Here is a 15,590-nt window from a genome sequence, read left to right on the forward strand (position 1 = left end):
GTATTGTCTGCTTCACAACACACACAGGCATGATGAAGAACAATCCAAAGCTATTCAAAATCCCCAAACCCTTTCATCAGACTCATACCACCTCAAAGAAAGCCACCCAGATGTGCCACAAGTTGTGGGTATTACAGAAAGGGAGTTGTTAGACAATGAAAAGCACGCATGGAGATCTCCTTCCCAAGAATCAGCTCACCTCATGCAGAACAGTTCTGCCTACTCCCACCAGTAACTGCATCCCAGACACATAGCACACACCTCTGAGAAAGAACAGAGTCCTCTTAACATTTCAGTCCCATCATAACAGTGAACCCTCTGCCACAGGCAGATGTGGACCCCTGAAGAGGTTTTTCTGAACTCTGATGAACCAGCAGGGAGAATGGAGATGCAATTCAAAACCAAACCTAAAGCCTCTGAATGCCAATGGGCAGTGTAGGGAAACAAAAGGGAAGACAGATCAATCTGTAAGCTCCAGGCTGGGGTGGCCAAATAGCTCATAAAGATGAGGCAGTGGTGGGACATGAGAACTTCCTGCCCATACAGGCATTGCTTACGCAGAGTAACCAAAGGATGACCCACATTTGGGCATGCTGACCACAGCAGGGATCAGCCTGCACTCACCAATACTGTGTCCCGCATTTGGTCTGGGCTGTTTCTGCCATGCTTAAATACCTTGATTTTCTTGGCCTTTGGTGCAGTGCGAGCTTTCTCCATACTCCTCTTCCTCTTCTTAGGTTTGTTTCTACGGACCCGATTAACAGTGAGAGTGATACTTGTGGGTGTGTGCTGCGTAGCTGTGTACAACACTGTGGAAGGGGAGAGCTCCTCATCCCAACTCTCAGTTGCACTACTGTCTCCACCTGCAGGGAGGAGTATCATGTTAGCAACTTTATGTCTATCATGGAGAGATCTGCATGCCCCTTGGTCCCCCTTCACGATGATTTGCTAGTTAGACATTGCTCCCCAACCTGAGAGTCCTGCAAGCTCAACCTCCCCTCCACCACTCTCCCAACCTTCTGACGCTGCATGAGATGACATTACTGCATATTTGGTTTCTCTGCCCCCCCAGAGAACTTGCCACATCCCTCAAGTCCCAACAGTGAAGAGGAAAAGACACATTAGTGTGTTTATCACAGCTATAGGTGATTAGAGCACTGAGAGACAGTAACAAAGAACCTTCCGGCACTGTTGGAGGAGACAACAGTGTCACCATTAGTCTCAGCATAATCGCAGCCTTACCTGACACATTGTCCTGCTTCCGGCGGCGGAGTCTGATCACTTTCCCTCTGCTCATTCCCCTGCAAAAGGAGAATGGATAATTGAAGCCAGTTTTGTAAGGGTCAGTCAACTTGAAAGTCAACCAGATGTCACAAGCTGCATGCCCCCTAAGGAGCCTAGGGTGGTAAGAGCATCAATTTATCATTCTCATCTCCACTCCTAGTGCCACCAACACTTGTCAGGTTGACAGAGCAAAGGGGGAGAGCCGATACTTGGCAAAGCACTCGAGAGAACACTTCAACCAGCAACAGGAAGTCCATCCCCAACTCAAATGTGATAGTCTGGCATTAGAAGTGAAAGCAGGAGAAGCCGCCCTGTTCTGCGATGCATCAGAAGTTACCTGCATTTGTCACACTTGATGAGGAAGCCATCTTGGGAGAGAGTGCAGTGACACCAGCTGGGAATGGACTCTCCCTCTGAGGAGCTCTCACTGTCCCCAGAGTTCTCCTCGTCAGGTGAGTGCAAGCCATTCAGCTCAGCACGAGGGATGATAGTCTGAACTGGGGGAGATGCTGGAGGGGTTGGAGGAGGAGGAGCTCCATAATTATGATCCTGAAAATAAACATCTCCATCAGTATTATTTTGAACATAGGGGGTTCAAAGTCTTAGGGTATGTTTACTCTGCAGCTGTGCTGCTGCAGCACTTCTGGTGAAAGCACTTTAAGCCAACAGGAGAGTGCTCTCCCATTGGCTTAATAACTCCTGCCTCCACAAGAGGCGGTAGCTATGTTGATGGGAGAAGCTCTCCTGCCAACATAGTGCTATCCACACTGCTGCTTAGGCTGGTGTAACTTGTCACTCCGGGGTGTGGATTATTCACACCCCTAAGCGACATAAATTATACCAAAGTAATTTATAGTGTAGGCATAGCCTAAAACTCAGTTCTAACTCAACAACCACCCAGGAAACTAACAAACAATCTGAATGGAAAACAGTAGTCTGCAAACAGCTTGAAGCAATAGCTCTGAGGGCGTGAACTGCACTATTTGTCTCAATTTTGTACTATTTGTCACTGTTTTTCTCAAACCTCTGAGAATAATTCAAATGTCAATATTGACTGTTGCACTGCTAATCGTTTTGAAAAAACATCCAGCTAATGTGCTTATCCCAATCTCAAATCACTTTCCATGCTTTCCCTCTGCAGATGTCGTCTCCAACCTTCCCAAGTTCTGACAGGTGTATGTTTTCAGCACGCTGAAAACGAAGTGTGAAGACAGTGTAAAATAAATTGCAGTTGGTATCAGACACCACCAGCGAGGATACTGTGGAAGGTGTTACACATTCATATACTTTGTTCAACAAAATCCTCCATTTTAAAATTTAAAGGAAGCTGTTGCAGATTTTCCTATTTGCCTCACAGAGCATTGCAGGAACCAGGGGATCTCGCCACTGAATCTACATCAAGCTTACTGAAGAGAACATGGGGCCTTGAGAGTAACAAACACACAAAATGCAGCACGTATGGCAGGACTCATTCACACTGCTGTTGTCCCAAAATAAGCTAAACCAGCAGTTTTCCAACTGGGGCACACGTACCCCTAGGGGTACACAAGCTCTCATCAGGAGGTATGCGAGAAAAATCCTGTAATGGAAGACAACGCATTTTATTTAGTACAGAAGTTTAGTAGTAGGGGGGCAAGGAGGAACATTCTGGGGGGCAAGCAGCAACACCAGCCCTGCACAGTGTGGCTCGGGGAGGGAACGCTGACTCTATTCCTTACCGGGCCAATTGAGCTGAGCCTCCCTTTTGAGGTACAATTTTTGGTTGCGCCCCGCCCAACCAAGACAGACTGGGTGGCCTGCTGAAGTGAGGCTTGCCCAACAGTTAGTAAACCTCTAGAAGCTATTGATAAAGGGAAGGCAGAAATCGGGCGGGGGGGGGAGGGACCTGACCCCCGCATGCCCACACCCACGCATCGCCTCTGTCTCTCTCAGATGGGGGTACACAGTAGACTACATAGTAAGCAGCCTACAAAGTTTGTGCTAAACAAAACAGCAGTTCAGTGTTATGTAGGGGAAGGGCTACAGAAGGAGCAAGGGAGCAGAGTGTAAAGTAAGGGGCTGGCACAGTGTAATCCTCTGCAGATTAAGGAGTGACTACTCACTGCGTAAGGCAGCCCTCGATAGCTGTGCCTCTGGGTGGCCTCATAGCCATGACTGGAGTACACATTCTTCTCATCGACAGCTGGACTAGCTTCCACGGACTCTGGGCTGCAGAAAATTGCCAGAAGACAGACTCATCAGTGTAGAACCAAATTCCCCCTTGTCAGGCACTTGCCAATATCTCAGCATTCTCCTCTTTCCCACTCGGCACAACTGTAAACACACTGTTAAGAGCTCTCAGGGAAACTGAGGTACATTATCCACTTCACAATGTGGCCCATACATGGAGGATGGGGGTGTAGGATAAACCTGTGATTGATAGAACACGCAGTGAAGCAGGGGTCATGCTAGATAAGGGGTAACTAACTCATCTCCTCATGCTGAAGCAGGAGAGGAGTAAGAAACATGCTGACACAGCCAGACACATTATGTGCACACTCTCCTATTCCTCCACTATCTTCCCATTCACCTCCGGATACAGTTCAAGATTTCCTACCTTGATTTTAAAACCCTCCATGGACTTGTTCTATCTGGGCCTATGATCCTTATCACACCCTTCTTGTCCCCCACTCCACGCCCTTTGCCTTGCCAGTGCTGATTTAGTCTGTCTCACCACACTGACACACCACCACCTTCTCCTCCTCTAAATCCAAAAAGAGCATCCCCAAATTGCAGATGAACACACCTCTCCTCCTGCCTTTATGCCTGTTGTTCTTCCCCTCAGCTACTAAGGCTATGTCTACACTACGGCGCTTGCAGAGGGACAGCGTATCACTGCAGCTGCACTGCTGTAAGGTCTCCTGTGACGCCGCTGTATGCTGACAGGAGAGAGTTCTCCCACTGGCATAACTAAACCACCCCCAATGAGTGGTGGTAGCTATGTCGGCAGGAGACGCTCGCCTGCCGACATAGCGCTGTCCACAGCGGCGCTTTTGTCAGTGAAAATATGTCAGTCGGGGGGGTTGGGTTTTTTGCACCCCTGACCGACAAAAGTTTTGCCGACAAAAGTGCTAGTGAAGACAAAGCCTTAGTGTCACTTAACTTCACTGTTTTGGGATATAATTTGTAAGGAAGCTACCATTGTCCTAAAAACATCTTGCACAGTTTGGGATGGTTAAGGTAATTCCATGTTGCAAAGAAGGGTCAATAAAACTCATGGCTTGGACAGAAAAGGGCCATAGGCAAAGCAGGTTGGCTTTATGCTTCCTACATGTCAACATGTGTTGAATGGGAATTTAGTTGCTAACTTAAAATGACAATGGATATTTTCACCACACGGTGGCGAAAAATATCAGGTCAAAAATCAAGTATAAAGCGTGCTATTGGTGAAGGACTGCAGGAGTCCTGAGCAGAGGAGGGATAGCTGCAATTCAGCACAGGGAAGCAGTAGATAAGGAGGGCAGCGACAGAATACCAGAAAGGAAATATCCTCTCAATTGAGAGGCATTCCAAAACAGGAGATGGAAGGACGTATTACTGCACATGTACAATTATGGGTTGCATTTGAAATGACACAGGAAATAACTGAATCACATCTGTAGTTCCAGGGCAGGTCTACATTTAAGACGCTGCAGTAGTGCAGCTGCGGTGCTGTGGCACTTCTGTAAAGATGCTACTTCGCCAGCAGGAGGCCATTTCCCATCAGTGTTGGTACTTCACTTCCCCAAGAGATAGCAGCTATGTAGATGGGAGAAGACCTGCCATTAACATAGCGCTGTCTACATCGGGGGTTAGGTCTGTACATCTGCATTGCTCATGGGTGTGGCTTTTTCTCAGCTCTAAGCGACGTAGTTATAACAATGTAAGTTTATAATGTAGACTTGGCCCCAGTCTCCCCTTCCAAGATTACAGCATGGGAGAAGGGGCAAAGCAGACAGAAAAGCAGGATTCTCACTCCGGGGTCTTGTGTTGCCAGTGTGAATCCAGCAGAAGCCTGCACACTAAACACTAACACTAAGGGCATGTCTCAACTACAAAATTATGTTGACTTCAGTTACATCGCCACAGTAATTAAATCACTTTTGTATGTCCACACTACATTCCTTGTGTCAATGGGGCATGTCCTCACCAGGAGCGCTTGTACTGACTGTACTGTCAAGTGTGGGGCATTGTGGGATGGCTTCTGAAAGCCAGTAACAATCGATGTAAGCAATGCAGTGTCTTCACTGGCACTGCATTGACCTAGCTACATTAACACTGACTCTACACCGCTTGTGAAGGTGGAGTTATTCAGTCAGTGTAGCAAGGCAGTTACATCGACGGGAGCAAAATTTTAGTGTAGGCACTTACATAGTTAGGTTGACATAAGCTGCCTTGAGTTGATCTAACTCTGTCATGTAGGCCAGGCCTAAGGCTTTGTCTATACAGGGACATTTAGGAAAATTAATATGCATTAACTAAAGGTGTGAATTTAAAGTGGATTAGTTAAATTGCATTAAGCATTTAATTCAGGGCATAGCTACACCTGCAGATGTAGAGCGCTGTGAGTTAAACCAGCCCTCGGAAAGCGCAATAGGGAAAGCACTGCAGTGTGTTCACACTGTCAGCTGCAAGCACACTGGTGGGGTCACATTTGCGGCACTTGCAGTGGCATTTGGAGCGGTGCATTATGGGCAGCTATTCCACAGAGCACCTCTTCCCATTCCGGCGCTCTAGCTTGTGGGAAGGGGGCAGAGGTTGTGAGGCATTTTGGGTCCTGTCCCAATGCCCCGTGTTGCATCGCTTCGCATCCCAGCAATCCCTGTGCTTCCATCCACTTGGCGCCATCTTTCAACGTGTTTTGTACTGCGCGCGCTGTCTTCCCTTTCAGTCTGCAGGAATGGAGCTTGAAGTGCTGAGAAATATGCTGATGAGTCTCACCAGCACGTCGCATTTGGCAGTCGAGTTACTCCTTAAGCTACAAACTGACAGTGAGGAGCCCGACGATGTCGACTCGCGTAATGCATATGACACTAGATTGCTTGTGGCATTCACAGACATGCTCACCACCGTGGAACGCCGCTTTTGGGCTCGGGAAACAAGCACTGAGTGGTCACATCATCATGCAAGTCTGGGATGACGAGCAGCGGCTGCAGAACTTTCGGATGAGAAAAGCCACTTTCATGGGACTGTGTGCTGAGCTCGCTCCCACCCTGCGGCGCAAGGACATGAGATTGAGAGCTGCCCTGCTGATGGAGAAGCAGGTGGCTATTGCAATCTGGAAACTGGCAACTCCAGACTATCGATTGGTCACTAACCAGTTTGGAGTGGGGAAGTCCACCGTTGGAATCGTGTTGATGCAAGTTTGCAGGGCCATTAATTGCATCCTGCTAAGAAGAACCGTGACTCCGGGTAACGTGCATGGCATTGTGGCTGGCTTTGCACAAATGGGTTTCCCGAACTACGAAGGGGTGATAGATGGGATGCATATTCCAATTCTAGCACCAGCCCATTTAGCCTCCGAGTACATTAATCGAAAGGGGTATTTCTCTATGATTCTCCAGGCGCTTGTGGATCACCATGGGCATTTCATTGACATTAACACAGGCTGGCCTGGAAAGGTGCATGACGCACACATCTTTCGAAACACTGGCCTCTCCAGGAAGCTGCAAGCTGGGACTTTCTTCCCAGACCAGAAGATCACCGTAGGGGAAGTTGAAATGCCCACTGTGATCCTTGGAGACCCCGCTTACCCCTTTAATACCATGTCTCATGAAACCCTACACAGGGAGCCTTGACAGCAGCAAGGAGCAGTTCAACAGGCTGAGTCGGTGCAGAATGACTGTGGAGTGTGCTTTTGGCCGTTTAAAGGGCTGCTGGTGCTGTCTGTATGGGAAGCTGGACCTGGCCGATGACAACATCCCCGCGGCTATATCTGTGTGCTGTACCCTCCATAATATTTGTGAAGGGAAGGGTGAAAGATTCACTCAGGCATGGAACTCGGAGGTTCAACACCTGGAGGCTGAATTTGAACAGCCAGAGAGCAGGGCTATTAGAGGGGCTCAGCACGGGACTGCAAGGATTAGGGATGCCTTGAGGGAGCAATTTGAGGCTGAAAGCCACCAGTAATGTTTGGTGCCCTGCATGGGACTGAAGAGTGGTGGTTCCAACATTAGTAGGAATCTGTGTTTGCTACGCTGACTTGCAGTGCCTGTTGCTTTCCTGGGCTAAGGTATCTTCTACTTAATGCAATAATAAAGAATGTTTTCAAAGTCAAAACATCCACTTATTGAAAAGAAAATTCATTTATTGAAAAGAAACACAACTGCTTGGGAAACAGAAAGGGCAAGGGATTGGGATGGGGAATGGTTCAGTCACAGATTTGCATATGTCCTGTTAATAATAATAATAATTGGAGATATACCTATCTCATAGAACTGGAAGGGCCTTGAAAGGTCATTGAGTCCAGCCCCCTGCCTTCACTAGCAGGACCAAGTACTGATTTTTGCCCCAGATCCTTAAGTGGCCCCCTCAAGGATTGAACTCATAACCCTGGGTTTAGCAGGTCAATGCTCAAACCACTGAGCTATTCCTCCCTCCCAGTTATCTTACTTTGCCTTCCTGTCTGGAGTGCTGGGCAATGAGTGCTTCACTTCAGGCTGGCTAAAATGCATGGTGATGGGGGTTGAGTGCAGTGGGTAATGGTCATAGTTTGCAGGGCTGGGTGGTGAAGCTACAGGTGTTGGAGGCAGCTGGTGGCGATAGGAACCCGGATGTGGGGAAAAGTATATTGGAGGTGACATGGGGGCACAAGGGAAAGAGTTTTGGAACAAGGGCTGGAGGGGTGTGGGGGGGGCATGGTAGTGCTCCGCCTGCATGGCTACGAGTGCCTGTATGGAGTCCGCTTGGCACTCCATAATGCTTAGCAGCTGCTCTGTGCTTTGGTGCCAGTGATCTGCTTTCTGCTGGCGGACCCCCCTTTCATTCTCCCACCACTCCTGCGCTTTTTGATTTTCATTAAGGGACTGCTGCATTACTTCATGCAGCATGGCCTCTTCCTAATTCTTTTGAGTCTTTCAGCTGGTGATAACACGGACGGCTGAGATCTCAAAGTTGCATCTGTAAAGGCAAAATGCAACACTTAACAGAGGCAGCACTGTTCACACCAGACAAAGCAATGATTCGCCCGTATTTAAAGGCAAGCACAGTCTACACAATAGCAGAATTTGCCCATCCCAAAGTGAGCGCACATAACCCACAGGAGCCCCAAAATGGTGAGTAAGCACAGGGGCAAGGGGGACTGATTGTTTCAGGGCCATACTATTCTCTGGGGTTCTGTGCCTTGGGGAGAGCTAACAGCTACAGGGGTCCCTATACTGAATACTGTCCCCACATTTTCCACAGGAGTTCGTCCTGGAAGATACCTTGCAACTGAGGGTGACCTGGGAAGCAAGGGAGGGTCTTCTACTACAATGCTGCTTCCGCCTTGGCCCATATGCAGCTTGCCTGTGTGCAGCAATGGTCCCCCGGCCCCTCACGGCACAGTGGCGTGGACATGTTAGCCTAACTGGGACAAGGACCACAGTGGCTCTCCCAAGGAATTTGCCCAGCTTCTGCATGAGACCTTTGAAGAGCTCATTGAGGCAGATTACTGTGATGTGAGAGAGCACATTAACGCCCTATTCCGCATCTAGGCAGGCATGGGGCCCTAACCCTCCTCACCCCAAGAGCCCACACCAAACAACTTCCCTCCCAAAACAAAAGCCGCTTACCAGGCACCTCCTCTAGTGTTTGTCCTTCCCCAAGCACCAGCTGCTGTGACTGGCTCTTTCTCCTGGCTTGAGAACAGCTCCTGGCTGCATGCATCTAGGAATGCTGGGGTGTCTTCCTCCTCCTCAGCACCCTTGCTCCCGCTTACCTCCTCCTCCTGCCTTGTTGAACTGGGCTCTGAAGTGTCCATGGTGGTCCTCGGAGTGGAGGTGAGGTCACTCCAAGTATTGTGTCCAGCTCTTTGTAGAAACGGCAGGTCACGGGGGCAGCACCAGAGCGGCGGTTTGCCTCACGGGCTTTGTGGTAGGCATTCTGCAGCCCCTTCACTTTAACCCTGCACTGCTGTGCGTCCGGGTCATGGCCCCTTTCCATCATGTCCCTTAATATCTGCCCAAAGGTATCATAATTCCTATGGCTGGAGCGCAGCTGGGACTGGACAGCTTTCTCCCCCCAAACACTGATGAGATCCAGCGCCTCGCCACTGCTCCATACTGGGGATCGCCTGGTGCGTGGAGGCCTGGTCACCTGGAAAGATTCGCTGAGAGCGCTCCACGCCTGGCTGAGCAAACAGGAAGGGGATTTTCAAAATTCCCAGAGAATTTAAAGGGCAGGTCTGATAGTTGGTCACCTGAGGGCTGGGCAGTAGAGTTCAAAGTGATGACCAGAGTGGGTAGAACAGGCATTGCGGGACACTTCTGGAGGCCGAGCAGAGCACATTAACAGACCAGGGCGTCCACACTGGCGCTGCAGCACTCCAGCGGGGGCGCAGCAAACGTTATGCCTCTTGTCGAGGTGGATTACCAGGAGCACTCCAGCTGTGGAGTCCAGGCGCTCTACGTGCCTTGCCAGTGTGGACACGTTGTGAGTTAGGGTGCCTGGGGCTGCTTTAATGCGCTCTACCTCACAAGTGTAGCCAAGACCTCAGTTTGGTTTATGAATAAAGCTAAACTGAATTAAGGGTGAAATAGCAACTGCAGCCTCCAAGGCAGCTTCAGAGATAAACAAGGCTAACTTGGCCAGGCCCTTCAACATACACTGCCACTCAGGGTTTCCACCTCTACCCTGAACACGAAGGATAAGTTGATGCTGAAGACCCTTACAACACACCGCCTGGCACTGGGAGCTTCATCAATGACAGTGCAGCCAGATGATGCTTATTATTCAGAACCAATGCCTAGCTACCACCAGCTTCACGTGCCAAGATTTGCAGGGTTTCAGGGACTCTGCATGTGGGGAAGTCCTTAGCTTTGAGAGATTGGTGCAGGATGCTTCAGACGCAAACCTATTCTGCTGGGACTGTACTGAGGTGGGTGGCACCACCAGAGTCCTGGCACACAGCAGTTGAAGCCAACTCAGGTTTACATTTTGAGGATTTTTCTTTCAAAGCACATCAGGCTAGCTTTATGCTGGACATATGGAAGTCTCACAGCTGGAGAAGGAAGACTGTGCCCTGTAGAAGGGTTGGAGGGATTCTGAATGCTTTGAGTGACATGTGCAGGTAGATCCGACTCCCCTACATGTCCTACTCAATCTCCAGGCAGAAAACATGCAGAATGGCTTAGCCTGTTACCAACATTCTCCTGCGGCAGTTTAAAGTTACTGAGAGCCAAGACTTCAAAGTGAAATAAGGCACGAGGTAGGAGGTGCTGATGGTTACGAAGCTAGAAATAAAGCAGTAGTCCTGGACTCAGGCCCAAAGACCTTCCAAGGTCTCTGGAGGTCAATGATCCTTCACATCCTAGAATCAGAACAGTGTAGGACTTGAAGGAACTCAGTAGGTCAGCTAGTCCAGTCCCTTGCACTAAGACAGGACTAAGTATTATCTAGACCAGTGGTTCTCAAACCTATTTGATCGCGCCTCTCTTCTTCGTGTTTGTAGTAGTTTATCCCCACACACAAGTACATATACTGATAAAAAAAATCAACGTGCAACTCTCACTAAATATTAAAAACAATAAGGCATTGATTCAAACAGAGCTATTTAAATATATAGTATATAGCTCTCTGGCCACCCAGCTCTGAGGCAGTGCCACCGCCAGCAGCAGCACAGAACTAAGGGTGGCAAAACCATACTATACGATCCTTATTTCTGCGCTGCTGGTGGCGGCGGTGCTGCCTTCAGAGGTGGATACCCGGCCAGCAGCCGCTGCTCTCCACTCTGCCTTCTCACGCCTTCCAAGTATACATTCCGTGCCTGTCCCAGTTTGAGAACCCTAGTCCATCTCAGATGTTTATCTAACCCGGGGTCCCCAACACAGTGCCCACGGGGCGTCGAAGTGCGCCCACGTACAGGCCGGCAGATGAGCATCTGCCGAAATGCCACCGACAAGCTGCGTCATCCAGAGGTGTCAGCAGCATTTAGACGGCGACACCTCTGGATGACGCTGCTTGTCAGCGGTATTGCGCCGGCGACACCTATTGACGTTGCCACTTGTTGGCGGCATTTCGGCGGAGGCTCGTCCACCGCCACAGTCCTCTGTGGCTCGCCATATGGCGCCGCCAGACGAAAAAGGTTGGGGACCACTGGTCTAACCTGTTCTTAAAAAAAATCTCGTGATGGAGATTCCACAGCTTCCCTAGGTAATTTCTTCCAGTGCTTAACCACCCTGACGGGAAGTTTTTCATCATGTCTGACCTAAATCCCCTTGCTACAATTTAAGCTCACTATTTCTTGTCCTGTCCTCAGTGGCTAAGGAGAACAATACTTGAAGTCTTATCACATCCGACCCCCTCCCCCACTTTCTCTTCTCCAGACTAAACCAACCCAATTTTTTCAATCTAACTTCATAAATCATGTTTTCTAGACCTTGAATCATTTTTGTTACTCTCCTCTGGACTTTCTCCAATTCGTCCACATCTTTCCTGAAGTGTGGTGACCAGAACTGGATACAATACTCCAGCTGAAGTCTTATCAGTGCTGAGTAGAGTGGAAGAATTATTTCTCATATCTTGCTTACAATACTTCTGCTAATACAGCTCAAAATTATGTCCTTTTTTTCTTTGCAACAGTGTTACACTGTTTACTCTTATATTGGGTGTTAATGAAAGAACCAATGAAAAATAACCATACTAAAAACCACTGGACTGGGAAGGGAAGTCCACAAAGAGAAAAGGATACCGGTAGCAGGAGTTGCCCTCCCCTGCCTTGTGGTATCCCTGGTAAAGTGCCTTCGCTTTCATATGGCACTGCTACTGATCCCTGTTACACCCCTTTGCTTGCATCCCCAGTGCAATCTGCCATTTCTACAGCTGTTCCGTAGTTGTGCTTGTGTCATGGACTCACAGGCCCTAGGCTCTCTCGGCTCCTTACGGTCTCCAGGAGGAACCCCCCTTCATCGTGACAGCCCTTCTCGGGGGGGTCCATGCTCTATTGGGGGTTAAGCCCTGGGCTCCAATACCTCCTGGAACCGCAGCTCTCTGAACCTTCAGCATGGGGGAGGGATAGCTCAGTAGTTTGAGCATTGGCCTGCTAAACCCAGAGTTGTGAGTTCGATCCTTGAGGGGACCATTTAGGGATAGGGGGCAAAATAAATAGTTGGGGATTGGTCCTGCTTTGAGCAGGGGGTTGGACTAGATGACCTCCTGAGGTCCCTTCCAACCCTAATCTTCTATGATTCTATGCCTGTTTCTCGCCGTGGGCCCCTTCTGGGAGTCCACTTGCTTGGGACCCTCACGGGTCTCACAGTCTGGGTAATCTGGAACTGCTCTGGGAGCAGCTTAGCCAAGACTCTAGTGCAGCTTGACTCCCCTCACGACATGATGTCCAGGCAAGAAACCTCCTTGGCTTTGGAACTTCCTGGGTCCAATCTCGGAGCATTCAGCACTCCTGTTCACACCGTGAGCTCCCCGCAGTGAGTCCACCTGAATAGGATGCCTGCGGAAGCCTCGCACACACCCAAAGGGCCCTATACCCCAACGTCGCAGTCAGAAATGACTCAGCCAGCGTTGTAAAACAGAAGGTTTATTAGTCAACAGGAACATAGCTTAGAACGGATCTTGTTAGCACAGAAAGTAGGACCATTCAGTAAAGTCCACCTTGGGGAGAGGGAAACCCCAAAATCTTGGGATCCTGACCCTTCCCCTGAGTCTGACCCCTTCCAGCTGCCTGGCCTCCAACATGCCCACTGCCCTCCTCCAGTCTGTGTCTTGTTTCCTGGCAAAGTGTCATTTGGTCGCATCTCCCTCCTCGTTCTCAGGTTACAAAGGGGTTTGGCCGTTGTCCACTTGCAGGCAGCTGAAGCAATCTCACCTGCCCCCGGGGGGTCTCAGCAAAAGACACACACCCTTATCCCGACCACCTAGGCATTGGTGTAATACACAGGGGAAACTGAGGTACATCCGGTATTCATGCAAAACATTAAGGCTCACAGGTGTCAAGTATCAGGGGGTAGCCGTGTTAGTCTGTATCCACAAAAACAACAGTCTGTATCTTCAGATGGAGTCATGCATCTGAAGAAGTGAGGTTTTTTACCCACAAAAGCTTATGCCCAAATAAATCCGTTCATATCCTAACCCAAAGTCCTCCAGGATCAAATAAATCTGTTAGTCTTTAAAGTGCCACCGGACTCCTTGTTATTAAGGCTCACGTACAACATAAGGGGGAAAAACCCGCTTCCTCATAGCTTGCACAGCCTCGTCTCGCCACAGGCCCCGGAGGTGCAACACTTCTTGCCTGTTCCAGGCATCTAGTACCTCTCTATATGTGCTGGACACAAACAAAGGTGAGCTGCTAGGTATGCTTACCAAGATGGGCAACCAGGAAAGGGCATTTCAAAAAACACACAAGGTATCTAAAGGTGGGGGGCTTCCAGTTTCTATCACCCCTAGGTAATGGAGTTTAAAATTGTGAGTAGAGTAGACACTGTTGTGTGGCCTGGGATACTGTGGGACATTGGCTGGAGGACTGTTAGTGTTGACATGGGTCATGCTGTGTCTACACTCACACGGCGTTGACCAAAGTAGATCGATCATAGTTTTACACAGTTCAGGAAGGTGATTTTACTGTGTCACTGTAATGGGTCACTTACGTTAGTCAGAGACAAATTTGAGCAGAGGCATAAACAGGCCCATGCAAGGCAACTTACATTGACCTAACTTTGTTGTGCAGACTAGGCCTGAGAGATAAAGAGCAGGAGCAGCATCTCCTATGGGGAGCTTCTTGGTTGAGCACAATCAAGATTCCAAGGGACAGTTCACATCCTAACCCAAAGTCCTAACAGAGCTTGGGGTGGTCTGTCTGATGTTGGGAAGCATAAAACCTAGGTATGAGAATCCTGTGCTGATGATATCCTTAGAGAATAGGAAAATGCAAAGAAAAAAAAACAAAACAAGTGGCCCATCTCTCAAGAGAGAGCAGATGCAGTCAGGACTTCACTGAGAGATGCAGGGGAATAGAAGCTGGAAGTATACCGGTGTGACGATCTACACTATTACGATCACCACTTTTACAAGACTATGATAAGTTTTGTACAAAGAATGCCTTGTGAGGCATCATTTGAAAACTCAATCTGTTGAACATTATTGTCCTGGTAAAATATGTGTATCAACATTGCACATAAAGTTATATGTTTCTACTGCATAACTTTGTTGTCACATGTTCCAGAGTTAGAAAGTCAGGTCCAAACCAGTTTTTCAGAGACAAAGACATACTAGCACCCCAGCTAGGTGTTAAAGAGCAATCACCAGCTTAAACAGCCATTCTTCAGCAACAGGAAAGTATAAACAAGAAATTTACATTTCATCAGAGAGATGGCTCAACCCTCACATCCACAATAGACCACTATTATTGCCTGCACCCCAGATGGGAGTAATCCTCAAAGAGGGGAGGGTGATATAAGAGACAGACCCCGTGGCCTCCATTTCACCTCTCCTCCCATCTCTTTGCTCATGATATCAGCATCTCTCAAAGAACTGAACTAAGGGGGAGTGGTCCCAGGCTGAAGAGAGACCCAGCCTGTGAAATTTACATCAGCATATGATGAGACAAAACCTAGCTTTTAAGGACACTTAGCTTGTTAAGACAGTGAGACAGGATACCCGGGGTACAACCTGGAACTGTGGGACTGCTGTGCCCCCTCAACTCTCCAGCCTGGGCTGTCTCACACAATGCTATGCCAGTGACAAACAACAAACCCCTCTCTGGGGCTGTGATCACTCAGTCATCAGCATGTAGAGCTCCACACCCAGCTAAATTGCATGAATGCTCTCTCAGCCAGTCATGAATTATACAGAGAGGCTCCAGCCAATCACCGCAGTCCTCAGCCTCTCACCCCAGAAATATACTGTCTTACACTGCTCAAGACTCCCTTGGACAGTGCAAGCTCATTAATTAGTTCACCACTCTTTCAAAGGGTAGTGGATGTGCAACAGCCCTTGTTAACCTGAGCTGAGATTTCCCAAGCACTTCCACCGAAAACACACTGTTTTAGTATTAGTTTTAGTAAAAGGAGCAGCATATATCTTTTGTATTGGCCTTGGGAAGGAGGAATCCAATACCTTTGGAGCTCCTCCTTCCTCTA

At 48.8% G+C, this 15,590-nt stretch overlaps 1 protein-coding gene across 6 annotated transcripts in view; it reads right to left on the bottom strand.

The window, feature by feature from the left end:
- The window catches only part of SETD5 (SET domain containing 5), a 163,560-nt gene that overhangs the window by 88,266 nt on the left and 59,704 nt on the right, over nt 1-15,590 (bottom strand). For all 6 annotated transcript variants that reach the window (XR_005583051.1, XR_005583052.1, XM_039482460.1 and 3 more), the window contains exons 3-6: nt 3,387-3,492; nt 1,622-1,833; nt 1,243-1,301; nt 676-863 (exon numbers count right to left, since the gene is read on the bottom strand). Coding sequence is in view for 4 of the 6 variants with exons in the window: in XM_039482460.1 (XP_039338394.1) it covers nt 676-863; nt 1,243-1,301; nt 1,622-1,833; nt 3,387-3,492 (565 nt within the window). In the remaining 2 variants the exon portion in view is untranslated. The remainder of the gene's footprint in view (nt 1-675; nt 864-1,242; nt 1,302-1,621; nt 1,834-3,386; nt 3,493-15,590) is intronic.

The sequence above is a fragment of the Mauremys reevesii genome, linkage group 7, assembly GCF_016161935.1.
Source record: "Mauremys reevesii isolate NIE-2019 linkage group 7, ASM1616193v1, whole genome shotgun sequence".
Classification (NCBI taxonomy): Eukaryota; Metazoa; Chordata; order Testudines; family Geoemydidae; genus Mauremys; species Mauremys reevesii.